At 51.8% G+C, this 22862-nt stretch overlaps 1 protein-coding gene and 1 long non-coding RNA gene across 4 annotated transcripts in view; both read left to right on the forward strand.

The window, feature by feature from the left end:
* The first annotated feature begins 955 nt into the window (after window positions 1-955).
* Window positions 956-9445, forward strand: LOC110482767 (uncharacterized). The gene is made up of 2 exons (XR_002467453.4): window positions 956-8096; window positions 9036-9445. It is a non-coding gene; the product is annotated as an uncharacterized LOC110482767 (long non-coding RNA).
* An 813-nt stretch (window positions 9446-10258) lies between these two features.
* Window positions 10259-22862, forward strand: part of LARP1 (La ribonucleoprotein 1, translational regulator) — a 45367-nt gene continuing 32763 nt past the window's right edge. Inside the window, exon 1 of one of the 3 annotated variants that reach the window (XM_021552108.4) lies at window positions 10259-10656. In XM_021552108.4, coding sequence (XP_021407783.2) covers window positions 10314-10656 — 343 coding nt within the window. In that variant the 5' untranslated portion in view covers window positions 10259-10313. Of the gene's footprint in view, window positions 10657-11150; window positions 11621-22862 lie in introns of those variants that run through there. The other 2 variants (XM_021552107.4, XM_085591433.1) reach the window with 2 other exon arrangements.

Raw genomic sequence — 22862 nt, forward strand, 5'->3', positions numbered from 1 at the left:
GCAGGGAAGCCCAGCACAGCTGCACTAGCACCTGCCATGGTGGGAAATGCCCCCTTGCCAGGGCAGCCCCTCTCTCTCTCTCCCCTGCCAGCTCTGTCTCCTGGCGTGCTGAGTTATCTCCAGCACTGTCATCCTGTGTCACCCCACCCAGCCTGGCTCTCCAGAGATGCAGTTAAGGGCTGGGGCTGCCCTCTCCTGATTACACACAGGGGTGCTGGAGCTTTTATCATGGGCAAAGCCCTGCTGGCTCACTCCATCCCTGTGGCCTCTCCGAGGGCCCAGGCTCCGAGCCTGGCTGTGCTATCTCCCTCTTCACGTGAACGTAGGCAGCCTTGCAGCCTGCCTATCTGCCAAGCCCTGCTGAGCAGGACAGGGTCCCTGGCCTCTGCCCAAGGGAAAGTGCCATTTGCTGCTGCCTGGGGAACTGGTTCTTCCAGGGGAGGACAGATCCTGATTGCTCTGGTGCTGGCATTGCAAACCCCCCAACACCAGCAGCTGCTCCTGGGGCAGCTGCAGCACAGGAGCTGCCTCCAAACCCTGTCCTGTCCCATGGAAGTGGGATGGATGGACAGGATTGCCCTCCAGCAGCCAGCAGATCTTCAGGATGGGGCAAAAATGGTTATGTAGTGCGTTAGTAAAAGTTTAAATGTAAGCAGCCAACCTCACTGCAATTTTCAGGGGGTTTTCCTGGTGTTTGGGCTACAACACACCTGAGCAGGACAGTAGAGGGGCTGCGGGAGAGCAGCTTCAGTAGGCAAAACATGCCAAACTTGGGGAAGACCCATGGAATCACCTTCCACTCCCCTGTGCAAAATGGTGCCATCCCAAGTAGTCCTCTAAGAGCAATTGCACTGCATCTGTCACTGCTTGGCAAGGGGAGAAGATGGAAGTGTTTGGCCCCCAGAGAGTGTGGGGAGGGGGGAGAGGCTGGGGAGCCCTGGGAGGACAGGGCAGTGTCTGAGGAGTGAGCAGCTCCGTGCCCAGCAGCAGCAGCAGCTCCTGCCCCGGCCCTGGCCGGGATTATCAGTGGCTGTAACACGGCCTGGCCACGTGCAGAAGGGCAGGAGGTGCTTTAATGAGGCCAGCTAAAGTTAATTATTAAATTAACAGCTAAGACAGTACAGCTGCAGAGATGGCCAGGGCTGGAACAGGAGCTGCAGTGCCACGTGGAGCAGGATGGCTGGTGCCTGCTGGAGGCAGCGTTTGGGAAAAACCCCATCAGGACCTGTTGGGAGGAGGAACGGGGCTGGATTTGGCAGGTGCAGGGAGGGAGGGATGTGTGTGCAGGGACACTGCCCTGGGCTTGCCCCTCTCTGGTGTTCTTGTCCCACCAGGCAGGAGAAAAAGCCCAAAGCAGCCACCAAGGTGGCTTTTGTGTGGTGCTGTCCTGGGGAGGTCCCTGGCCCACCAGCATTACCCATCCCTGGCTGCTCTCCAGGCTCCAGCTGCTGTCCTGCTCCAGGCTCTGGGCCACCATCACATGCTCCTCCCCACTCAGATAAACTGCGGGGATGTTTTGGTTTGGCACGAGCCTTGGTTTTGCATCTTTAGGAGAGGAATTACAAAATAATGAGATAAGGCTGTAGACTGGAAGCGAGCTCAACAAAAATCCCGTTTCAAGAGTAAAGATGTCTCTCCTGCTGGGCAGACTTAGGGGGTGCACTTGCTTTAGGACATAAATTGCTGTCAAGGTTTCTGGAGAGCAGGAAAGACCACCTTGGGATGGTCTTGTGCTGACATTGTGCTGACTCTACTGAAACAAAGACAAGCCTTCACTGTGAGAACAGGAGCTTAAGTAACTTGCCAGAGTGGAGAGGGGCAATATGTGCTTTTCTCCTTGTTCTTTTTCTGAGGATGGAGAGGACCTGAAAGATGTCTCTCTCTGAAGAGGATAAACTCTCTGGCTTCTGAAGTCCTGTCCTTGCTTGCTGTCAGATGAAAACATGTTTAGGAACAAACAGTGTTGGCTGAAAAGCATGAAAATTGAACAGACAGAAACACAAGCAAGAAATCCTGGCTCTGACTGCACATGGCTTCACTTTGCATTTATTTTGCTCATGATTGAACTTCAAAGTCTAACAACGAGCCTGGCAGGAGGACAGACTCCCTTACAGGTCAGCATTGTTCCTCTCACCAGACAAAGAAAAGCTCTTGTATCCCTGCCAAATTGGGCAGTCAAAATATAACAAAATCCACCTGCAAATTCTGCACTTCTGGCCTGAGATCCTTTCACCCAACGTGGCTGGACCTGGTCAGTCATTGTCACTCTTCCATCAATCTCCATCACCTAACATCCTCAGGACTTCTCCAATCACTGGATACAATTGATATTGCTTGATATAATTGTAAAAATGAATGCAGAACCTGGCCACTGCAAATCCCCAGATTTGCAATCAAACTTCTCATCCCATGCTGATTTTCCCTGGCATCTTTGGAGACAGAGGATGTTTCAGGTCCCTTAGGTGGGTCTTTTTTCCCCTTGTTGCTTGTTCAGCTGTCAAGAACCTCAGGAGCTCATTGGGAAGTACAGGGGCAGAAGAGGCATAAAGCCATAAAGTACAGTTTCTGGAAGCCTGGGCTCCTGGTCCACTGGCTCTCTGTGGTCTGTGGACTCAAGATCCTCCTGGAAGCTTTACAAGAGTGTGTCCATAAGCATCCCATAATCTTGCTTGCCCCTGGAGCTGGGAAAGCAGACAAACTATATCCTGGGGCTACTCACAGATCCTCTGGTGAATGCCATTGCAGCTGCTGACTTCGATGACTCTTTCCTACACCAACAGCTCTGGGCTGAGTTTTTAAAACCACCGGTGGAACAATTCCTTTCCTTTGCTCCCATCTCCAGAACCAGGTGAGGTTCTCTGGCCCTCCTGAGGGCCACTCCAGAGCCAGGGAGTTCCCTGCAGCCTCCCAGGCACTACAGCATTATCTGCCATGGCCAGCCCGGCTCCCTGCAGGGAGGGGAGCTGGGGGACAGTCCCCGTGCCTGAGGCCAATCTCACTCTGCCATCCCCAGTCCCATCCTCCCGTGGCTCAGAGGACTGACACAGACACCGCATGTCCAGCCCTCCACGACCCTTTCCCATCCCTGGGGACAGAGCATGAACATGAGCCCTTTTAGCTGCTGTGTTTGTGTACACAGCCCACTGCTGACACAGATCTCCTAATCCCCCTGCCTGTGTCCCACGGGCCGTGCTTGTACAGCGGTGGCCAGGGCTGGGTGCTGGCACTGCACTTTGCTGGAGCCCTTTTACCTCTGACTGGCTGGTCAGCTGCTGACAGGGTGTTATCAGAGGCTGGGGCGGGTGCAGTGGCAGTGCCAGCATCCTGGCTACTGGGGACTGTCCCCAGCTTGACTTGGTGGCACCAGGGCAGACTGCCAGGGGGTCAGGAGGACTGGGGTATGTTGCTCTACGCTTTGGCATTGCTTTGCTTCCAAGTTATCACCTCTCTCACTCCATGGGCTTCAGCTCAGAGGTGGAGGTCACTCAGCTCACGACTCAGTTCACAGCAGTTTTTTTGCACCAGTAAAATATTTGGGAAAGCAAACACAAATCTGGCGAGGCTGAGTGGGAGTCACAGGCAGAGGGCCTGGCTTGAGGCAGAGCACAGGTGAGAGGAAGAGATGCTCCCCACATCCCCTCCATGCACCCTGGGTGCTGGCAGCATGGGAAAGCTGTGCTGGCTGCTGGGGGAGCATCTGTGCAGGATGGAGCCTTCCCAAGTCATAGCATGGGGAGAAAAGGCAGGAAAACCTGTTCAGCACTGAAACTTCCCTGCAATGGAAGCAGGGATGGGAGCTCCATATGCAGCGGAGGAAGAACCTCGTGATACCAGGAGTACAACAGGCCCACACAGCACATCCCAAGGTTCAAGGAGGATCATTTAGTCATGCCTGGGGTCAAGTAGAGTCAGGCATGGAGCTGCCCCTGCTCCAGCCCCTTTGCTTAAGTGCACAGTGCAGCTCTTGGACACAGAGAGGTGCTGTGCCCTCCTGGGGTCCTTTGTCACTCATGGTGTGATGATTGGTGCTCAGGGCCAGCTGGATAGGGAGTGGGTGTGTGCTGACCCTCTGCTGTGGGTCACAGGAACTCTGTGGGACCTGAACTCTGTGGGGGACAGCTGGCCAGGCAGCTCAGCTCCACCATTCCAAACTGGCTCTTGATGGGGTTCCTGCCTGGTTCCACCTCCTCTGGTACCCCCATGAGGCCTGTTGGAGTCCAGACTGCTGGCTGCTTGTGCCTGGCTCCAGTCAAGGTGGCTGCAAAAGTGGAAAGGAAAGTATTGTGATAGGATGCCCAGTGCCCTGAAAAGTTGGGGGGCAGAAATCTGAACTCTTGCACACAAAAGAGCAACATTTTTTTATCTTCTCCCTATTTCTCAGTTCCCTGGCTGTCCAAGGAGGAGAACAGCACCTGCTGGATCTGTACCTACTGGTGCAACACACAGATCCCAGCATGCTGCCTGCCAGGGAAACACCCAGCAGTGATGTCCTTGTGCTGTGGGTCAGGCTAGGATTTGAATGGCAAAGCCCAGGGCTTTGCTTTGACTGCAGAGGGGTAAAACAATATTTAAATAACTGCCAGCCACTGGAAGGAGCAGAAGTCCCAGGGGAAAAGAGAGAATTTGTGGCTGTGTGTGGCTGATGGCTTCATTGTGAATGTACAACCTGCAACGGGAGCGAGTGAAGCTGCTGGGAGCTGCCTCTGATTTAGTATTTCATAACTTTGGTGGTTGACTCCAAGCATTTTGGCTGTTAATTATCCTTAGGTGTGTAGAGTAAAATATCCCAGCAATTCCACCCATCAATCTTTTTGATTCTCACCTTGAGTCTTTGGGAGCTTTTAGGGCACCTGCACAAGCTGCCAGTGCTTGAATTAATTGAGCTCTGTGGAGCAGCCCCTGGCTGGTGCCTCCCTGCACATCAGGCACAAGGCAGAAAGATGTATGACCCTGGCCAGTGCTGGTGGCAGGGAAATACAAATTCCTGGGAATCACAGCACATTGCCAGTGTGCTTTAATTCTCCATAGCAATGGCACATCCTTGGGTGGGCTGAGTCAGGGACCTCTGGCACTGCTGTGGGTGGTTGAGACCTGGGAAGGATGCAGGATCTCATCTGAAGCACGTGGAGCTTAAGGCATCATGAACAAGGATAGTAGAGCTTTTATATCTCTTTTTGTAGAAGTGTCTGAAATATTTCTGGTGAAATTCCTGATGGCAGAGGGGTGGCATGGAGGGTACATATCCTTCAGAGAAAATATCAGGTTCAGTGGTCAAGTTATGTCATGTTTTCACATGCTCCTGGAAATTGAAGTGGTTTAGGGGACATAAGAAACCTTGGGTTAATATATCTCCAGCAAAATCTACAAGGTGAGAAATTGTGTTCTAGAGGAGGTATTGCTTTCCAAAGCCCATGTCATCAATAACTAGGAAATGGGGAATTTTTTCTCAAGCAGTCAAGATTATTTACTGGCTTTGGGGGAGTTCTACAAGAAGTGTGGCTCTTTGAGGGAAAAGTTGTGATGATAAAAGCAGTTATATATCATTAGATATCCCCTCCTCCAACCCACTTATTAAAAACATGCAAAAGCTGCATAACAGGCTTCAGATTTTAATTACAGGATATTTGCTCACATTTCAATCTAACTTCCTAGCACCAGGAAAATCCATGGGGTGCACTACTCTCAGACATGAACACATCTGCAGCACCACATCCCAGCGTGCAGAGCAGGGGTGGAAGCAGCGAGGGGCCAGCAGCTTTGGGAGCTGGTTCCTACCCCAGGCGTGGCAGAGTGCCCTGAGAGCACAGTGCCTTTGGCTGGGCTGCAGCACCAACCCACCAAGCCCCTGGGCTGTGGAGCCCTGCTAAGTGAAAGCACTTTTTGATGGGGATGGAATGGAACTCGTTAGTGTCTGCTGTTTTATTACACAGGTTGAAAATTACTTATTGGTGGGAATGCGCTCACTCTTCACGCTGATCCTTCGTATGCTTTGCTGGAAGGGTCCAAGTGAATTAATCTCAGAGCCAGGGAGTGTCTTCCATCTCTCTGGATCACATGGCTGCAGATAGATATGGGGCTGTCTGGAGCACTCAGTGTGTTCTCACCCCTGTGCCCTGGCAGCAGAAGTGCAGGAGCTGAGATATCTGCTCTGGCTGTGCTTTGTGCTTTAGTGCATGGTCCCTCACTCCACAGCAGGGTTGGAAGCTCTGGGGTTAAAAACATGGGGCAAGGAGAGGCTAAAATATGGTTAAACTGGGGGATGTTGGCACTCACTTTGGCAGAAACCTGCAGGAATGGGCACTTTCTTCTGGTTGTGAGCTAAAGCAGGTTGAAATGTGGATATTTTGAGTAGTAGAAAAAAAGGTTTGGGTGTTTAATTTTAAAAGTACTCAAGTGCTTTGTGATGGCCACTATGTGCCACTAATAGGTGTCTGCTGGTTGGAGGCACTTGCCATGGCAGAGTCACAAGGATTTGCTGGCAGCCTGCCCTCAGCCCCACTCACCAATGGCACAGCAAATTGGGACGGGAATTTGGGCTTCCACTGTTTTGTGGGAAAGAATATCACCCAGACTTAAAAGGTGGGGTCAGATTACCCTGGTGAAGAATTTCAGGGCAAGCTGAGTATTTTTCAGTGGGAAACTGTCAGGTTTTCTGAAATTAAAAATTCCCATTTCAATGTGAGGGTTGTAACTGTTGGCCCAGAGTCCTGAGAATGGTTCTGCACCAACATACCATCCTCTTCTCAGAGCGAAGACGCTTCTCTTCTAGGAATGAGCTGTGGGTGTCTTTGAAAAGCTTTTCCCTGTGGGCACCAGCAGTTGGATGGTCAGACTGCTTTTGCAAGTCCATTGGAAGAAGGACTTTGACATCCCTCAGGGGCAGTTGGGTTTGCTGGAGGGCAGCATTGCAGGGCTGCTGCAGGAAAGTCAGCCCAACCTTGTGTGCATTGTCCCTGACAATGTTTCTGCCTGGCAGGGTTCATGGAGCAATAACAACCACATAAATAAGTCAAAGCATATGACTCAGGATAGGAAGCTTGGACTTTCCTGGAACAATCCTCTTTTGCACAGCGTTAAAGATGCCTGAGCCTTAATATTCTGCCATCCACGTGTAAAGCTTGGGCATCTCACCAGGGAACAGCGTGACCAGCACTGGCAGCAGGCAAACTGGTCTGGAGGTGCTGGGAAAAGAAAATTCCCTTGGGAAGCACACATCACATCTGAGCTGACTGCGAGGTCTGCACAGCCCTGGATGCAGGGAAAGGAGGTGTGATCAGGAGTGTGCTGCAGATGCTAAGCAGCACTCAGGACCTGACTAGAGCAAAGGTGAAATTGTAGGAAAGAAACTCTTTTAACGGTGACCTCGTGGCCACAGTGCTGGACAAAATTAGGCAAGTGGAACCTGAGAAAGGGGCTGAGCTACCAGCCAAACAGGATAGTGAAGTTAAGGAGCATATCAGTCACATCGGCTGCTTTGTGCTCCGCCATGCACAGGCCTTGCTCCAGGCCACTGAACTAAAGCTGTTCCCAAAGGGAAGGTTGGGCCTCTAGGTGAGCTTGCCAGACCAGCAGAAATGAAGCTGGGGATTTTCCAGCCAAGCAAGACCCAGAGATGCTCAGAGGCATTAATGGCCACCGTCAAAGCATCTTTAAACCTCCAGGCCAGCACCAAAGCAGCCGGCTGTCTGTGATAAATATGCAAGCCACGCTTCAGTCGGGGAGAAATAAATAAGCTGTTGTACAGGGAGCAAGGGAGGTGGGGAGCTCCTGCCCAAATCACTGCTCAGCAGAGGAGTTTCCCTGGAGACTGCTTCCTCAGAGCCTGCGCAGGGCCAGCACAGGGCCGGGAGGCAACACCCAGAGCTGCTTGATGTGGTCTGGGCAGGCACAGGGACACATCTGGGGTGAAGGATGAGGCAGAGAAGCAGGACTGGGGATGCCAGTCAGGTGCTTTTGTTGCATTTGGGGAAAGCAGAGATGGATTACTTCCCAGTGAATTGTGCTGCAGAAATGTGGAGACTCCTTGGCTGCCTCTCAGCAAGCCCCTGGAGGGAGGAGCAGAATATCCAAGTGGACGCTGGGCAGAGCAGGGGAAGGTGGGTCCAGCAGAGGTGAGGACACCAAGGGAGGAGTGGAGCACACGGAGCTTGCTGGGCATGGCCAGCGTGTTTACAGCAGCTGGAGGTGGTGCACACCCAGCTTCCCTGGCCATGGATGGGTGTTTGAGAGCTGACCTGCCAAGGTGATGTTCCCTATAGCTGATTCAAGTAACTTGTACGGACACCTCTCTTCCCCCCTCACCCTTGCTCATGCATTTATTTTCTAACTCCGAAAACCTGCCTGGGTTTGGGCTGGCTGGGCACTGCATGAGGGTGAGACTCACCCAGCTCCCTCCTGCCTGGCAGCTCTGGAGCCAGTTTGGCTCTTGGCCACCGCGGGCTCGTTCCTGCTCACGTGGCAGCAGAGCAGCGTCCCACAGGGAGCGAGCTGGAACTCTGCACCCTGGCTGGGGGACAGGTGAGGGACACCAACGGCCTGCAGGTCCCCTGGCTGCAGCCACCTTCCTCACCCAGCTGTGCTCCCTATGCCAGGACCTGCTCCTAGAGAGGGTGTAGGTGGGAGAATGGCTGGAAGCTGTGCAGCTCCAAGTCACACTCATGAGGAGCCCCCAGCATGTCAGGGACCGGGCACAGGAGCACAGGATGTGGCTTGGGTTACTGCAGCTCAGGTATTCAGCCAGCCAGGCCAGCAAGCCTGTCTTCTGGAGTTATATTTAAAGTTCCTTTTGGAATTTTACTGGCCAAATTCTTGAATGATTTGGGATAATTGCTGGTGATCCCTAAGGCTGTGGCACAGGAGGGTATTTTTTGAGCCAAGAGCTTGGGTACCAGGGCACACAGAGAGCAGAGATGGTCTCAGTGGAGCATCCCTGACAGCCTGGGACTCCCTCTATGGATCCACCATGATGCTGCTGCCCTTCCAAATGTTGTGCTGAGCTCATGTTTGTTTCTCACTTTCTTCTTTCCTTCCAACAGTGAAATCAGCTTTTCATCCTTCTCCACGCATCAGCAGCTGGCAGCTACATCTTCAGTGCCTTGTCATGCTGACGGGTCTCCTGCAGGGATTGCATAGATGTGTCCCTGGGGCTGCAGGACATGCTGGGACTTCCAGATGAACCTTTCCAGGCAGAAGCAGAGTGGTGTGCTCGCTGTGATGAGGAAAGAGGCTGGGAGAAGCTTGCATTTAATAAAAAAGGCATCAAGTAAGGGCTGCTGTGAATTAGGCAGGTTGTGCTAAATAGTATTGGCAGTGCAAGCTGCCTTTTAAATGTGTATAATTCATGTGCACATACACACACGGTCTGCAGTCGCTGTCTTGCTGCCTGCAAGAATTGAGGACAAATACCAGGAATATTAAATGATGGTGATGAGCAAGTGACATTCTATCAGCTAGAGAGCAATTAAATATTTTAGCCTATTCAAACAAAGGTTTTGCTGGGCACAGGAGATGAGAAGTGGTCTCTCCCTCATCAATGTGCATAAATATCTAAAGGGAGGAGCCAAGCACATGGAGCAGGGCTCTTTTCGGTGGTACTGAGTAATAGGACACATGCAATAGGCAAAAATTGATGCACAGGAAATTCCACCTGGATATAAGGAAGAACTTATTTACTGTGCAGTGACCCGCACTGGAACAGAGAGTAGAGAGGCTGCGGGGTCTCCCTCACTGGTGATGATCAAGAACTGTCCGGATGCCAATCCTGTGCCATGTGCTCTGGGACAACCCCTGTTTTTACAGAGAGGTGGGACCAGCCGGCCCAACCCGGCCGTTTCTGTGGTTCCGTGATTCCCCAGGACACGCACCGAGTCCCTTGCTGCACTTTCCAACCACGTTATCCCCAGGCGTGGGTGACCGAGAGCATCCCTACCCCTCGGCTCCGGGCTGATGCCGGCCGGGGCTCGGGGGCTCCACCGGCGCGTCCGTTCCCGTACTCCCCGAGCCGGCAGCGGTTCCCCCGGCCCCAACGCGGCCTCTCCGAGCCGGGCGGCGGGTCCGGGCTGTCGGGAAGGGGCCGGAGCGCTTTAAACCCCCCGGTTCCCTCCCTCAAGCCCAGCCCAGCCGGGCGTTGCATCAGGCCCGTGCGCGCCGCCGGCCGCCCCGCGGGGGCGCGCCCCGCGCCGCCCCTCCCCTCGCCGGCGGCGCGCACGGGCGGGCGGTGCGCGCCCCCGCGGCAGTCGCGTGGTCCCCGCGCGGCTCCATATTGCGGCGGCACCGGGGTCGGGGGGTTCCCGGCGGGGCTCGGGGGCGCGCAGATGGCGACGCAGGTGGAGGCGCTGCTGCCCGGCACGGCCCCGCTGCTGCCCGCCGAGGAGCGCGCCCTGGTGCTGAAGCCGCCGCAGGACGGCGGCCGGGAGAAGGGCGAGCCGCCCATGGGCCCCGACGGCGGGCCGGCGGCGCCGAGGCCGCCCAGCGCCAAGCAGCAGAAGGAGGAGAGCAACAACCAGGAGAAGGAGAGCCTGCTGAGGGCCGGCGGCGAGGCGGAGGACGGCGGCGAGGCGGGCGGCGCGGGGCGCCGGGAGTTCATCGAGGCCCCGCCGCCCAAGGTGAACCCCTGGACGAAGAACGCGCCGGCCGTGAACGGGCAGTCGCCTCCCGGTGGGTGCTCGGGGGTCGCCGGGAGCGGGGCGGGGGGGCCCGGCCGCGCCGCCGACCGCGCCCCGGGCGGCCGCGCCATGCGGCACACGCGGCGTGGGGCCGCGCCCGCGGCCTGCGGGGCCCGGCGGGGCGGGGGGGCGGCGGCGCGGCCGCGGCCACGAGGCGGGGGGAGCAGCGCGGCCCGGCCATGCGGCGGCGGGCGGAGGGGCCGGCGGCCCGGCGGCGGTGGCGGTGGTGGCGGGCGGGCCCGGCGGCGGACACGCGGCCCCCCCTCCCCTCCCGCTCCCGGCATTCCGCCGCAGCAGCGCCGGCAACGTGGTCGGTTCCCGGCGTGCGGCTCCCCCGGGAGCGCGGCCCCGCCGCCCCCGCGGGGGCCTGGCCCGGGCCGCGGCCTGCGCTGCCCACGTGTGCGCGGCCGCGGCTCCCCGCGCAGGCCGCGCCGCCTTTCTCTGCCGACTCATGGCGGCGGGGCCGCGGCGAGCGCCGCTCTGCCCGGCGCGGGCGCTGCCCCGGGCTGCGGGCGCGGTGCAGAACGGGGGTCCCCGAAAAGGGAAGCGGAGGGGCTGCGCTGTCCAAATCGCGCTTGGAACCCGCTGCTGTCGTCAGCAAAGGCTGAAGCTGCAGAACACCATTTCCTCGCCTGTCGGGATGGGTGTTGCGCTCCTCTCGTACCTGCTTCAAGTGAATCGGGAGTAGGGGAAAACCGCAGAAGTTTTCACTAAGCGTCTTGTTTGGGAAAGACTTAATCTTTTTCTACCTGTCTCTGTTAGCTCTGAAATCACGCTGCCATATGTGCCGTCAGATTCCCAATTACTGTACATGCCAGTGTTTTGTAAGAACTGTTACTACCTAGCATGGTGATTCATCCGAGTTATTGATCTTTGGGAGATGGACAGCTCTGCAATTTCTACCTGGAAAGCTGTCATCTTAATTGGAAGTAAAGAGGACAAGTTAATCGTGCCAGGTAGAAGTCTGTGTTTGGATTGTTTGGTTTGTCGTTGTAGTCATGGACATAAGCAAAGCTTAAGGAAATCCAGGGTAGCGTTGGTGTTTGCATTCACCTCGTGCGTTATGACACAAAACTGGTCACATCGCTCCTTTGTGTGAAGGTTACACTCTATTGTGATGACTTCTGAGATAACGATCCCGAGAAATAAACCAAAAAACGCAAAACTGCAAGGTTGAGTGTTCCTGTTTGAGTCTCCTGTGTAAAGAGTGCCCAGATTCATTACCAGCCTCATCCGTTGCAAACGTGTGTGATTTGTCAGAGTCAGCAGCAACGATGCAGCTGCCCAGCACAAGCAGGGGGCCTTTGCAACTCCTGGGATGATTATTTGAGGGAGAGAGTGAGGCTGTGTCATTAGCGTGTCCACGCAGTTGTAGGGTAAGGGAGTAATGCGGCAACGCTCAAAATTGTCCTTGGGCCCAGCACAGTTGTCTCTGTATTCCCAGAGGTGTTTAAAAATTGAATTTGTTAGTGGTGTGTTCTGGGACGCTTGGTGGCAGCGACTGGTTCCAGCAGTGCCCCCAGTGCTGCTGCCTGCTTCTCCTCTCTTGGGCCATTGTTTCTTTTGCTGCGTGTTCATTAGCAGAAGAGAAAACGTGTAAAATAAACACTGCTGGTGAGCTCCCACGAGAGGCAGGCTGGCAGCTGACCTTGCCTGGCAGCCCTGCACCCAGGTGCCTTCTTGTAGAGTTTGCAGGCTCATACTGTGTCTTCATTCCATTGGGTGGAGGATTTGTTTTGGCAGACACTTGACAAAAAAGATCTGGAGCGTGAATTTGTGTGAAAGAATCGGTTGGTAAGGTGAGTTGCCCTGTTGTGATGTTGTAGTGACCTCCAGGAGGATGACCCAAGGAAAGCCACTCTTTTTCTATGCTTGAAGTGAATTGAGAGCTTCTGAACTCTGGAAAGTCACTACTGTAAGTCTTTGGGTTTTTAGCAGAGCTTAACAAGGCCTTTGCTCATAATCCAGCAGTGTTCCCAGTGCAATGCTTGTGTGCTGGAGATACTAAATGTTTGCAGCCCTGATCCACCAGAGGTAGTGAGGAGACCAGAGAGCGTAGTGAAGACAGGCCTGTAAAGATAAAGGGATCCTTCTGTGACTTGTTTTACAGGCTTTGAAAGCCCTAATTTTTTTATAATGATTATATTAATTATAGACCCACAGAGCAGATTTAATGGACAAGACCTTCTCCTTAGGTGTCCCTGCATTCTGCAATGGCCTGCGTTGGCATTGGTGCTTGAAAAATAAAAGCATTGAGCTCAGGGAAAACAGCTGCCTGCAAGATCTTGGTGGGTTTCTGCTGTCCGTGTTGGACTATGGATAGGGAAGAGCTTAACACCACCTCCAGGTGGTCGAAATACCAGCTTGTTTTGAACTGTTTGACTCGCCACTGCTGGGCTAGTTGAGTGCATTTGGGGCCTGACACAGGGACTGAAGAACAGGATCGTTTTCTCATGGATTAGGATTTACCTTTAGAAGTTTGTGCCATGCCTACCTGCTGCAGTATTTTTATGCTCAAAGTTGGCAGTGAAGGCTGTAATATAATGGGATGTTCGAGCAAACATTTCTGCTTTTTCAGGAAGGAGGACTCTTGAAGTGAAGCCTCTTCTTGCTTCTTAACCTCCCAAAAGCACAACGGCTTTGGCAGTAAGTGGGGCAACCATTAGGTCGAGTTAGATGTCAGTGATACTGCTGAGGTTCTTCTGGAGCGGCACACCAGAAAATTTTCATGGTTTCTTGACAAGATGCACATTACCTTTTAATTCCTGTGTGTTCCTGTCAGGGGAGAAGGGGGATCCTTTGAGTCCTGAGTACACATGGTCCTGTCCTGTGTGGCAAGGGCTTGTACTTGACACTGCTGACTGCTTGTGAGGGACACTGCAGAACTGTAATGATGCCTCGTTTTTACTCTCTAATGATCTAGTAGCAAGGTCTGTGTGACCATGCCCTCATTATTACATGTTCTCTTCTTATCATGTAAATAAATGCAGCCAGCAGCCTGACTGACACATGATGGTAGTGTATGTGTGTCTGTAGTAGTGAAGGAAACGTTTTCTGGCAAAACCAGCTTTGCACTACTGGCTATAAACCAAATTCAAAGTGTTTTCTTCAGTTCTTCTGTAGATGAGAAGTGTGGCTTGCAGTTAAAACAGCTCGACCTTCTGGAACATGTTGTACTCCTCCGCTGTGCCCTGCACCAGGGCTGATGCTGATGCAAGCATTGGTGTGGACAGGTGTTAACAGCACCCCGTTTTGAAAACCTGCTGGATGCATTTCAAGAAATGTTGCATCAAGGCACTTGGCACTTCTTTATTTTTAAAGCCATTTACATCTTGGAAGTAAGAACATGCAGGTTTTAATGACTGGCACTGCAATTGCTGAGCTTTGCCTGGGCTAACTTTTAAAATTCTCCTTGTAAGTTCTTGGCCAGGGGAAGAGGTGTATTTCCTAGTGGAGATGCAGGAGGTGCTTTGATTTCTTGAGTAGAGTTTCCTGCATGCTGTTTGGCAAACGTGCTGGGTGGATAAGCAGTACTTTCAAGAAGGCACACCTTAGTTGCTAGCAGCAAGCACCAGGGGTGAGCTATTGTTGAGAGTGCATGTTGCTTTATGCCTGAGCAGAGTCTGACTTGGCTACCGGTACTGAGGAGAAGGCAAGGGAAGGAAGATTCATTAGCATCTCACCCCTTGCTGACTAACTCCCCATAGGGCTTTCCTTGAAATCAGCCTTCAGTACAGGAGATAAGATGGATGGGAAGCTTGCTTTACCATTGGCATTTCTTCGTATTCAGAGTAGACACACACATCTGCTTGCTCAGGTATCTAGCTTGGTAGTCCTGCACACACCTATTTCCAAAGTGTTGGGCAATTCTCACTCTGTCGTGGCATGTAGTTGTGGAGCTCTTCTGGCTGTTGCAGCAGAGCTGCTATCGCAGCAGGAGGTCTCCCTTCCACCACCCCAAGTTTTCTCTCCAAACTCCTGTTTTTGTTCAATCCCACAACTCAACGTTTGAGTAACTCTTCCCATCTTATTGGGGAGGATGAAGGCAACTGGAACTTGTTGCTCCAAAAAAAACCGTGAGGCTTAGTGTTTTCCCTCCCCCACATACCTTTGCCCTTCAGCTTTGTGCTGGACCTTTGCCCTGTTCTGCACTGTTTGTTTCGGGCAGAGAAGGCTGGGGAATGCAGCACAGCTCCTGGGAGCTGACTCACTGGCCCTGCTTGCTGGGCTTCAGCGCCTGCTTCTGCTGCGACCTCCAGTTCCAGATTGCCAGGTCCAAGGCGTGGCTGAAGGATTCTCTCCAGCCATCTCCTTACCCTCACAGCTCTTCTTTTAAACTTTCATATTGCTCATTGTGCCATGGAGATTTCCATCACGACTGGGGCAGCAGAGGGACTTCATTCCAATGTGAAGACAAATTGAATCCAGAAAGCAGGACTGGAAATGGGGGCACTGGGGTGCAATGCTCTGCTCTCCCTTCCAAATTATGACACTGGATCTTTTTACTGTGCTTGAACAGTGTGAAATTATCTTCAGGACAATGCCAATTGCAGACTTGGATAGAATTAGGTTGCTCTTTACATACTTGAGACTATAATGAATCTCCAACACCATCTCTGTGGTTGTGATTGTTTGGCAAAATAAGGAATGGGCATTTTAGTAGGAAGCTGTTCTTGCTGTTGAGATCAGACTGAACATTTTAACCCTCACAGTTATTACAGGTGCTCTTTCCCTAGGTCCAGTTGGGTCAGAGGAGCTTTGTTCATTCCCAACCGCAATACACATTTACCTTATGGTATTTAATATGTTACTTATCCTTTGGTCATCTTAGCATTATGGAAGCCTTTGCTAACTTCCTACCAAGGGCCTGAGTCTCCACACTGCTGGCTCTGACAAATCCCTGGCTTGCTGTGTACACAGGGAGCTTGGGGAAAGAGGTGATGCAACCTTGGTGATACCGGCTGAGCTCTCCCATGGTAATAGTGCTGTCTAGGTGGAGCTTTTCATGGCCAAGAAGTTGTCTCCTGGGGTTGGCTAAAGCTCTGGGTGGATCTCTGGATCCACTCTGTGGTCTCTGGCATGGCCAGCTCTGCATTTCTTCCTTTCCTCACTTGAAATTGGTCTTTGGTTCCACTCATTCTGCAGGTCCAGGTCCTTGTGAGATCTGAATGGAGCTGGGAGACTTATCTCCTTGCATTGAAATAACTGGTTAATCTGAATATCTTGTATCAGATGATGCAGCTGCACAACTTGAGGTCAGAGGAAAGGGAAAATAAGACTTTCAAAGAAGTTGGTGCAGTCCTGGGAGAACTTAGCTATTTGCGTATTTAGGTAATGCTAATGGGCGACCAGAACAAATGGCAACTTAATTTGGCCTTGAATAAATAAATTACCAGACTTCTGTGTGGGGAAAATTTTGGGTTGGGGTCGGGTTGGATTGCTTGGCAAACAGAGTAGTGGGTGTGCACATGAATGTTGCACAGCTATGGAACAAAAACTGGCACGAGGCATTTGGTGGAAATAGGTTTGCTGATAGCAATTCTAATGCTGTGCAAGATAAACTTTTGTTTTTGGGAAAGGTTGTGGAAACTGTGGTCAAGTATCAACATGTTTCTAAAGGGAGGCTCATCCTGTAATTGGAGGTTCCCAGAAGATCCTCTTAATTGAACTTTCCTCTATCAGAGCACACATTTGTACTGAAGTTTGTGTGGGGGGGGTGGATTGCCTTTCCCGAGCAAACTGGTGTGTGATGTGTTGTGGCTCTGCTGGGTTCAGTGTTGCACAGGCTGATGGTGCTGGTTGAGCTGCTGGAGCCATCCTTAGCGGGTCATTCTGCCCAGCGTTGATCTGACACTCGCTGTGGGTATTGCCAGGATCAAGAGCTCTTCCTGCAGCATTAAAGCCACATGTGCTGGGGGGTGTTCTGCTGAGACATGCAAGGAGAAGGGAGGAAAGGCTGGGAACTGGCTGATCTAATACCTGCTTTATCAGTGAGTTACCTTCACTGTCCTTCTGGAGCAAAGCTGACTTAGGACCAGAAGCTTCCCTTGACACTTCCAGGGCTGTGTTTCAGGGCTGTAGGGGAACATGCAACAGGGTTCAGTGCTCTGCATGGTTGTGATTTTATTTTTATGTTGTGGGTTTGAGTCCTTTGTTCCTTTGTGTGGTGACAAACCATAAGGTTTGGTAGAGTTCTCTGCTGCAGACTGATGGTGTGTTGGAAGTGACCATGGTGGCCCTGGCTGGGTTGGGTGCTCTGTCACAGCAAGCCAGGTGGAAACCTTAATTTCCTTAAGAAGTGGTCAAAGAGAGTGGTTGTTGGTGTGATGCCACTCAATCCAATTGTGGTGACATTCAGAGGTGACACAAATGCCCTTTGCTCTTTTGATCTAGAAAATGTTTCTCTGGTTCCTCCAGAGTACGTGTGACACTCACAGCGTGCTGGCAGGCACAGCGTGCCCTGACCTGTGCTCCTGGGGAGCACATTTGCTTCCTGCTGGACACCCCTTGAAGTGGCTGGGAACAGGTCTGCAACCTGCTGCTCTAGCAGGTGCTGCTCTCCACTCCCAACTTGCTCCCCAGAGCAGCCCTGGCCGCTGATGGGGCCCAGGAGAGGCATCCCTGCCCCACGAGGAAGATGTTGGAGGAGAAGCATCTCTGGTGCTCCTCAGTGTCACTCGTTTGATCTCTGTCAGCTCTGCTGTGATCCTTTGGTGACCGTGGCAGCCGGGAGAAATGGGGGCTCAGCTGGGGCAGGCTTGTGAACCTCACACGTCCTTGACACACGAGGCAGAGTTAAAGCAGGACTGAGAAGCTGGACGGGGCGGAAATGTGCTGTGTGTCCTTCCTGCTGGGGGAGGACCTGTGTGAGCCCGAGCTGGGTCCGGCAGGTGGGACACGGCGGCTGCCCCCTCTCCCTGGCACGGGGGTGGGGGCACAGCTCGGAGCCTGTCCGGGCACAGCGCTCAGCACGTTTTGCCAGCTGAGTTTTTCCAGCTGAGCGGCAGCGTGTGCAGCTCCTGCAGAGTGACTCTGCAGTCTGCAGGGCACGGCTGCGCCGGGGGGATTCTTACTGCTTCTCCTTTCCTGCCAGTCATCTGACTTCTTTAACTCGCCTGCAGTGTGAATGCATGGAGAGAACAGGGGTTTTCAGGGCTGCATAAGGTAGTTTTTAAGGAGTGTGAAAAAAACTGAGAGAAGAGGTGAGTTTTTTTTTTCCTGGCTGAATATGTGGGGAAACAAGTATGAAATTGGAAAAACCACAAAAATGAGGAAAGGGTAGAGTTTTGTTGATGGGAAAGTAAGAGAAAAGGTGTGTGGGGAGATTGGTGTTTTACCTGCCTGGTAACTTAGAGGTGGGTATGCTACTAAATACTGAGCACTGTCTTTAAAGTAGATACATATTCAGCCTTCACACTAAATCACACAGCCTTTATTTTGTTTTTCTTTATGACTGTGCTTTTGAAAGCTTCTGGTCAGTGATGTAAATTAGTGATTATTTTACCAAGTCTTAGCTACCAAACTGTCTGGTTTGCACATTTGCAGATGATGAAGCTAGTGACAGAATAAAATAGTGAGAACTCGCAGCTAATAAAAAACACTCAAATGTTTGATAAGCCAGCTTTCACTTAAACTACAGGAAATTAATTTATTTGGATTCTCCAAGGTCACATCTTCCTTTTTTTTTATTATTTTATCTTGCTAAAGAAGCACTGAGTTTATTCCTGCAGGACCCTTAGGATTCTCTGCAATTTTTATGCCTTTGCTGTAACTGGAAAGGTTACACTTGCAAGTAGTAAAAAGTCTGTGTCAGCTCTCCTGACCTCACAGAACGAGCCTACTGAAAATAAAGACAACCACAATAACAAAAAGCAATTCTCTTGGCCTCATTCAGCACAAAAAGAGACACCTAAAGGAGTGACTGAAGCACTTTACCATAGCTCTGTTACCTCCAGGTGGGCTCAGGTTGGCAGGTCAGCTGCAAGGCTGTGTGAAGGGGAAAAGTAGAGGGGAAAAACAGAATGAAGAATTAAGTGTAAGGAGAGACACCAGTATGTGTGATGCTGAGAAATGATGTGTCTGTAGTACCAGGAAATGTGGAGAAGCGCATCCCAAAAATGTGATCAGGTTTTTTCTGTGACTGAAACAGAAGAGTGATGGGATTTGTGTGCAAGGTTCCACCCAGCAATAGAGAAGAGCGAATCACGGAGGTGTCTCCACCATGTGCTCAGGTGACAAAGCATGAGATTTCACTGTAATCATATTGAATTTCACTTCCCAACTCCCAGCTCATCCTTGAGAGCTCAGGGGAATACCAGCTATGATCTCCATGCATCTTCTGAGTGCTCAGAAATCCTCTGCCACTTCAGAGGGTCTTTCACTAAGCTGAACAAAAAGGGGACTTTTCTTTTGGTTTCCCAGTCTCTACAAGCTCACTGTTGCTGGCTTTTTGGGGGTTTTTGTGTTTTGGTTTTTTGTTTTTTGTTTTTTTTTTTTTAACTGTGGAATGATGAATGTGACATTTGCATATATGCAGGGAGGAATTTGCTGTAAATGCCACCATGGTTTTAAATTTTAAAATTAAACATAAGGACAATTGTGGAGATGATTTGGAGGAGACATGGCAGATTGCAGTAGGATAACCCTCTTAGCTTCAATTGGAGGTGAAATCTGAGTTGATGTAATTGTCAGCAGTGAGTGGAACCAAGCAAGCATGGAGTTTGGAGGGTGATTGGAATGGCTGTGCTTGATTAAAACCAAGGAGATAGCCTGGGCCAGAGGGAGGGAACACCTCAGACTGTGTCTGATGATTTGTAATTCAGTTAAGAGATTTAATTATGTCGTCTTCGCTGTGCAGCCTTGCGTATCCTACAGCCCCCTGCTTGGCCCTCTGCCTGCAGCCCAAAGGTGGAGAGAGCCTTGCAGTTTTCAGTTTCTGGGGTTTTCATAGGGATTTATGGCATCCTTGCCTGATGTTGTTGGGCTTTGCCATGATACTGGTCCGTTTGAGGTTTGAGGGGGTGGACTGGGATCCTCTTTCATGGAGTTGCTGGATTTCTGGGTACATTAATGGATTCTCCCTTGTATGGAGATGGATCTGTCCTGCCCACTACTTGCTAAGCTGTCCTTGGGCAATGCTTCTCTGGAGTTTGGGTCTGTCCTTGATGTGCAAGCAGAAAAGTGTGTTGCAGCTCTGAGTGTGACAGCCCTGTCAGAGGGAAACACCATCCTGTATCAGTTTCCACAGTGTGGGATCCAGCTGGCTTCTCGGCCACCCCAAAATGACTCCTGTATTTAAACAAGAGTCTTTGAGACATGTATTTTACTTGATTGTGCCAGAAATTTTAGTGTCTGTTCAATATCCAGTGGCTTAAAGAGCAGTTTGGTGAGGGTGACTGTGATCATTTGGACCAGAATCATGTAGGGTTGCTTTCCTGGAAGGTCTAAGGCCTCAAGTGGTATCACTCCAGGCTTCCTGGTGATTAAAGAATGTGATGCTGAGAGCTGGGTCACCCACCAGCTGCTCCATGTGAAGAGTAATCAAGCATCTTTAAAGTTGCCTTGGACTTTCTCTGATGCCCCTTGTTGAATTCATGATTGGGAATGTTGAGACTCATGCTCTGGAGCAGCGGTGCTTTGCTGCTTCTGCACTTTGGAGATGAGGGGAAGGGGTTAACAGGAGAGAACACCCAGTGTTTGTTCCCTCCAGTGCAGGCACTGATAAGTGGATGGGAGAAACAGCAGCCTGTGACCTTCCAGTTATTCCTTGTGTGCCTGTGCATATGTGAGTGTTGAATTCGCAGGACTGTTTTTGGAGAGCTCTCATTCTTCTGGTCAGGTTCCCAAGAACCCCATTGGTATCTTTGGTGCTTGGAGAAGAGCCCTGGACCTTCTTCCATCCATGTGGATCTCTGAAAGGTGTTTTTGCCAGGTGCAGTGTTGGTCCTGCTGGTGACTGTGTGTTCAGCTAGTGTTGCAGCCCTGCTGGGTCTGCACTGCTCCCTTCGGGCTGGAGGACACTAAGCATCACCACTGAGGTACTCATTTAGTATGTGGCGTTAGTTAGGGACTTATCCCAGATAACACTTTGATTTTGGAATAGGTGATTTTTTTCCCTAGGGTTGTTCCTCTTGAAACTCTGTGATTAAGCACATGAAGATAGCAGGGGCACCACAGCTAAACTGCACCGAATGCACAGCTGTTTATACACTGAAAACCTATTTTGAGCATTTGTTTCTATGTGGGAAATTGATGTTAGAGCTCACACTGGCTGCAGCTCTTGAGCCCAGTGTAGGTGATAGGGGTGCCTAAGAATGAATCTAACCTTTTTTTCTGGGCAGGGAACAGAAAACCCCTTAGCAGATACTGGTAGTCTGGATACCCTTGCAGAGGATTTGGGATAAACTCTTCAGTATCTTTTTTTTGTTTCTCTTACACAGTTCTTAGTGCTGTCTTGGGACCTAGCCAGCATCATGTTAGGATTGACCCATCCGTCTCATGCTTCAGCTTCTGTTTGAGGGGGTAAATATCTTACAGTAAGTTGAGAGGCATGGGAGGTGTTAGCATGGACCTGGCAGCTGGAAAAAGCTGGAATGATCTGGGTGACTGAGAAGTGGACCCTCCCCAATCCTGCTCAGCAGGTAACAAAGGAGGGGAACAGGAAGCAAACAAGATCTTGGGAGGGATAAAATTGGCCATGCTAATCTTTGGGTTTAGGGTTTCTTGCTTTGCTGCTTTTCCCTAGCAGACCTCACCCCCTTTTCTGCGGGGTGTTGCTTTGAAGAGGCCTGTAACTGTCTCAGGAACCTGTGCAGGCACTGCGTGGCCTCCGAGGGAGAGCCAGGTGACAGAGATTTGAACTGAAATGTTGCAGAGAAGAGATTTGAGCAGCTCTGGTCTCTTTTCAGTATATGCTGGACTATGTAATTTGGACCTTTTTCGTGCCTGGATCGTCCCTGCTGGGCTGCAGGTCAGGTTAGGAGGAGAGATGCCAATCGATCCTGTCATCCGGCAGCACTTCCCTCCCCAGTCCCTCTCCTGGGCAGGCAGTGCAGCCCTGCAGCTTTCGAGCCATTGTGATCGAGTTCTGGTCACGTCCCTGCTTCGAGTCCCCCGGTGACCTTGGAGAGGTCATTTTTTTTTTTGCTGACATCCAAGTCTTTTGTCTGCAAAACGTGGAGGATGATTTGGTTACAACTTCACGGGTCAAAAGCCAGAACAAATCGGCTGGTGTCTTCCTGTGGCGGTGTGGATGAGCCCCATGTCCCACTGGGCTCTGCCGAGAGCTGGCTGTCATCGCTGTGCTGGTACCTGTGCGTGCACAGCCCTCACCCAGCGCATGCTGGTCAGTGTGCTTTGGTGTCTGGCAGGTGCCATGGAGCACTCTGAGCTCGTTTTTCCCGTTGGGAGAGCAGAAGGGTAATGGTGGGAGGTGGGGGGCCAGCAGGGAGCTGGTTCCTGCTGGCACTGGGCCTGCGGCCGCGGCCCCTCGGCAGTTATGGCTGCAGGTTGCTGTAATAACGAGTCAGCGTTTCTCTTGCGTCAGGGATAATGAGCTGCTCCTCAGCCGCTGCCTCCCGGGCCCTGCAGGGAGGAAGCAGCGTCCGTACTGGAAAAGGGGGGCTGTGGACAGGCACTGGGGGGTGGAGGTCCCTTCCCGGCTGTGGCTCCTGAGCTGGGGAAGACAGGCTTCCTGTGGATTCAGCACTCTGAGCGTGGCTGGCAGAGGAGCGTGGTTGCCGCGTGTTTCCTCAGAGAGCAGCAGAGGGGAGATGGGGGCTCATAAATGGGGTGACTTTTTTGGACCTGTCCCAGATACCTGAATAGCAGAAGTAGCCAGATAGCCCCTGGGGAAAGGGGTATGTGTGTGGATGTATCAGCTTTTCTCTTTAAATGCCCCATTTTAGTATATAGTTTTCTCCTTTGTGTAAAAATACCATCAGGCAAAAATTGAAATTGAGATCCACCCCCAGCACCACCTAAAATAAGGACAACTGCCCTCAATTTAGTTATATCTCCTGGGCTGTGTTCAGTAGCTCTGGGTATTGGTGCTCAGAGCAAGCACCCCTGTACCACATCTGCACCTTCACTTGATGGTCCTGAAAGGGATGCTCTGTGCCTGTCCCAACATCCTGCCAGCTGCCATACACACCCCTGACCGCCTCCTCGTCACTCCATCCTCCACCCTGCTTTGCTGAT

Source organism: Lonchura striata, chromosome 13 (assembly GCF_050655825.1).
Source record: "Lonchura striata isolate lonStrDom1 chromosome 13, ASM5065582v1, whole genome shotgun sequence".
In the NCBI taxonomy this organism is placed as follows: Eukaryota; Metazoa; Chordata; class Aves; order Passeriformes; family Estrildidae; genus Lonchura; species Lonchura striata.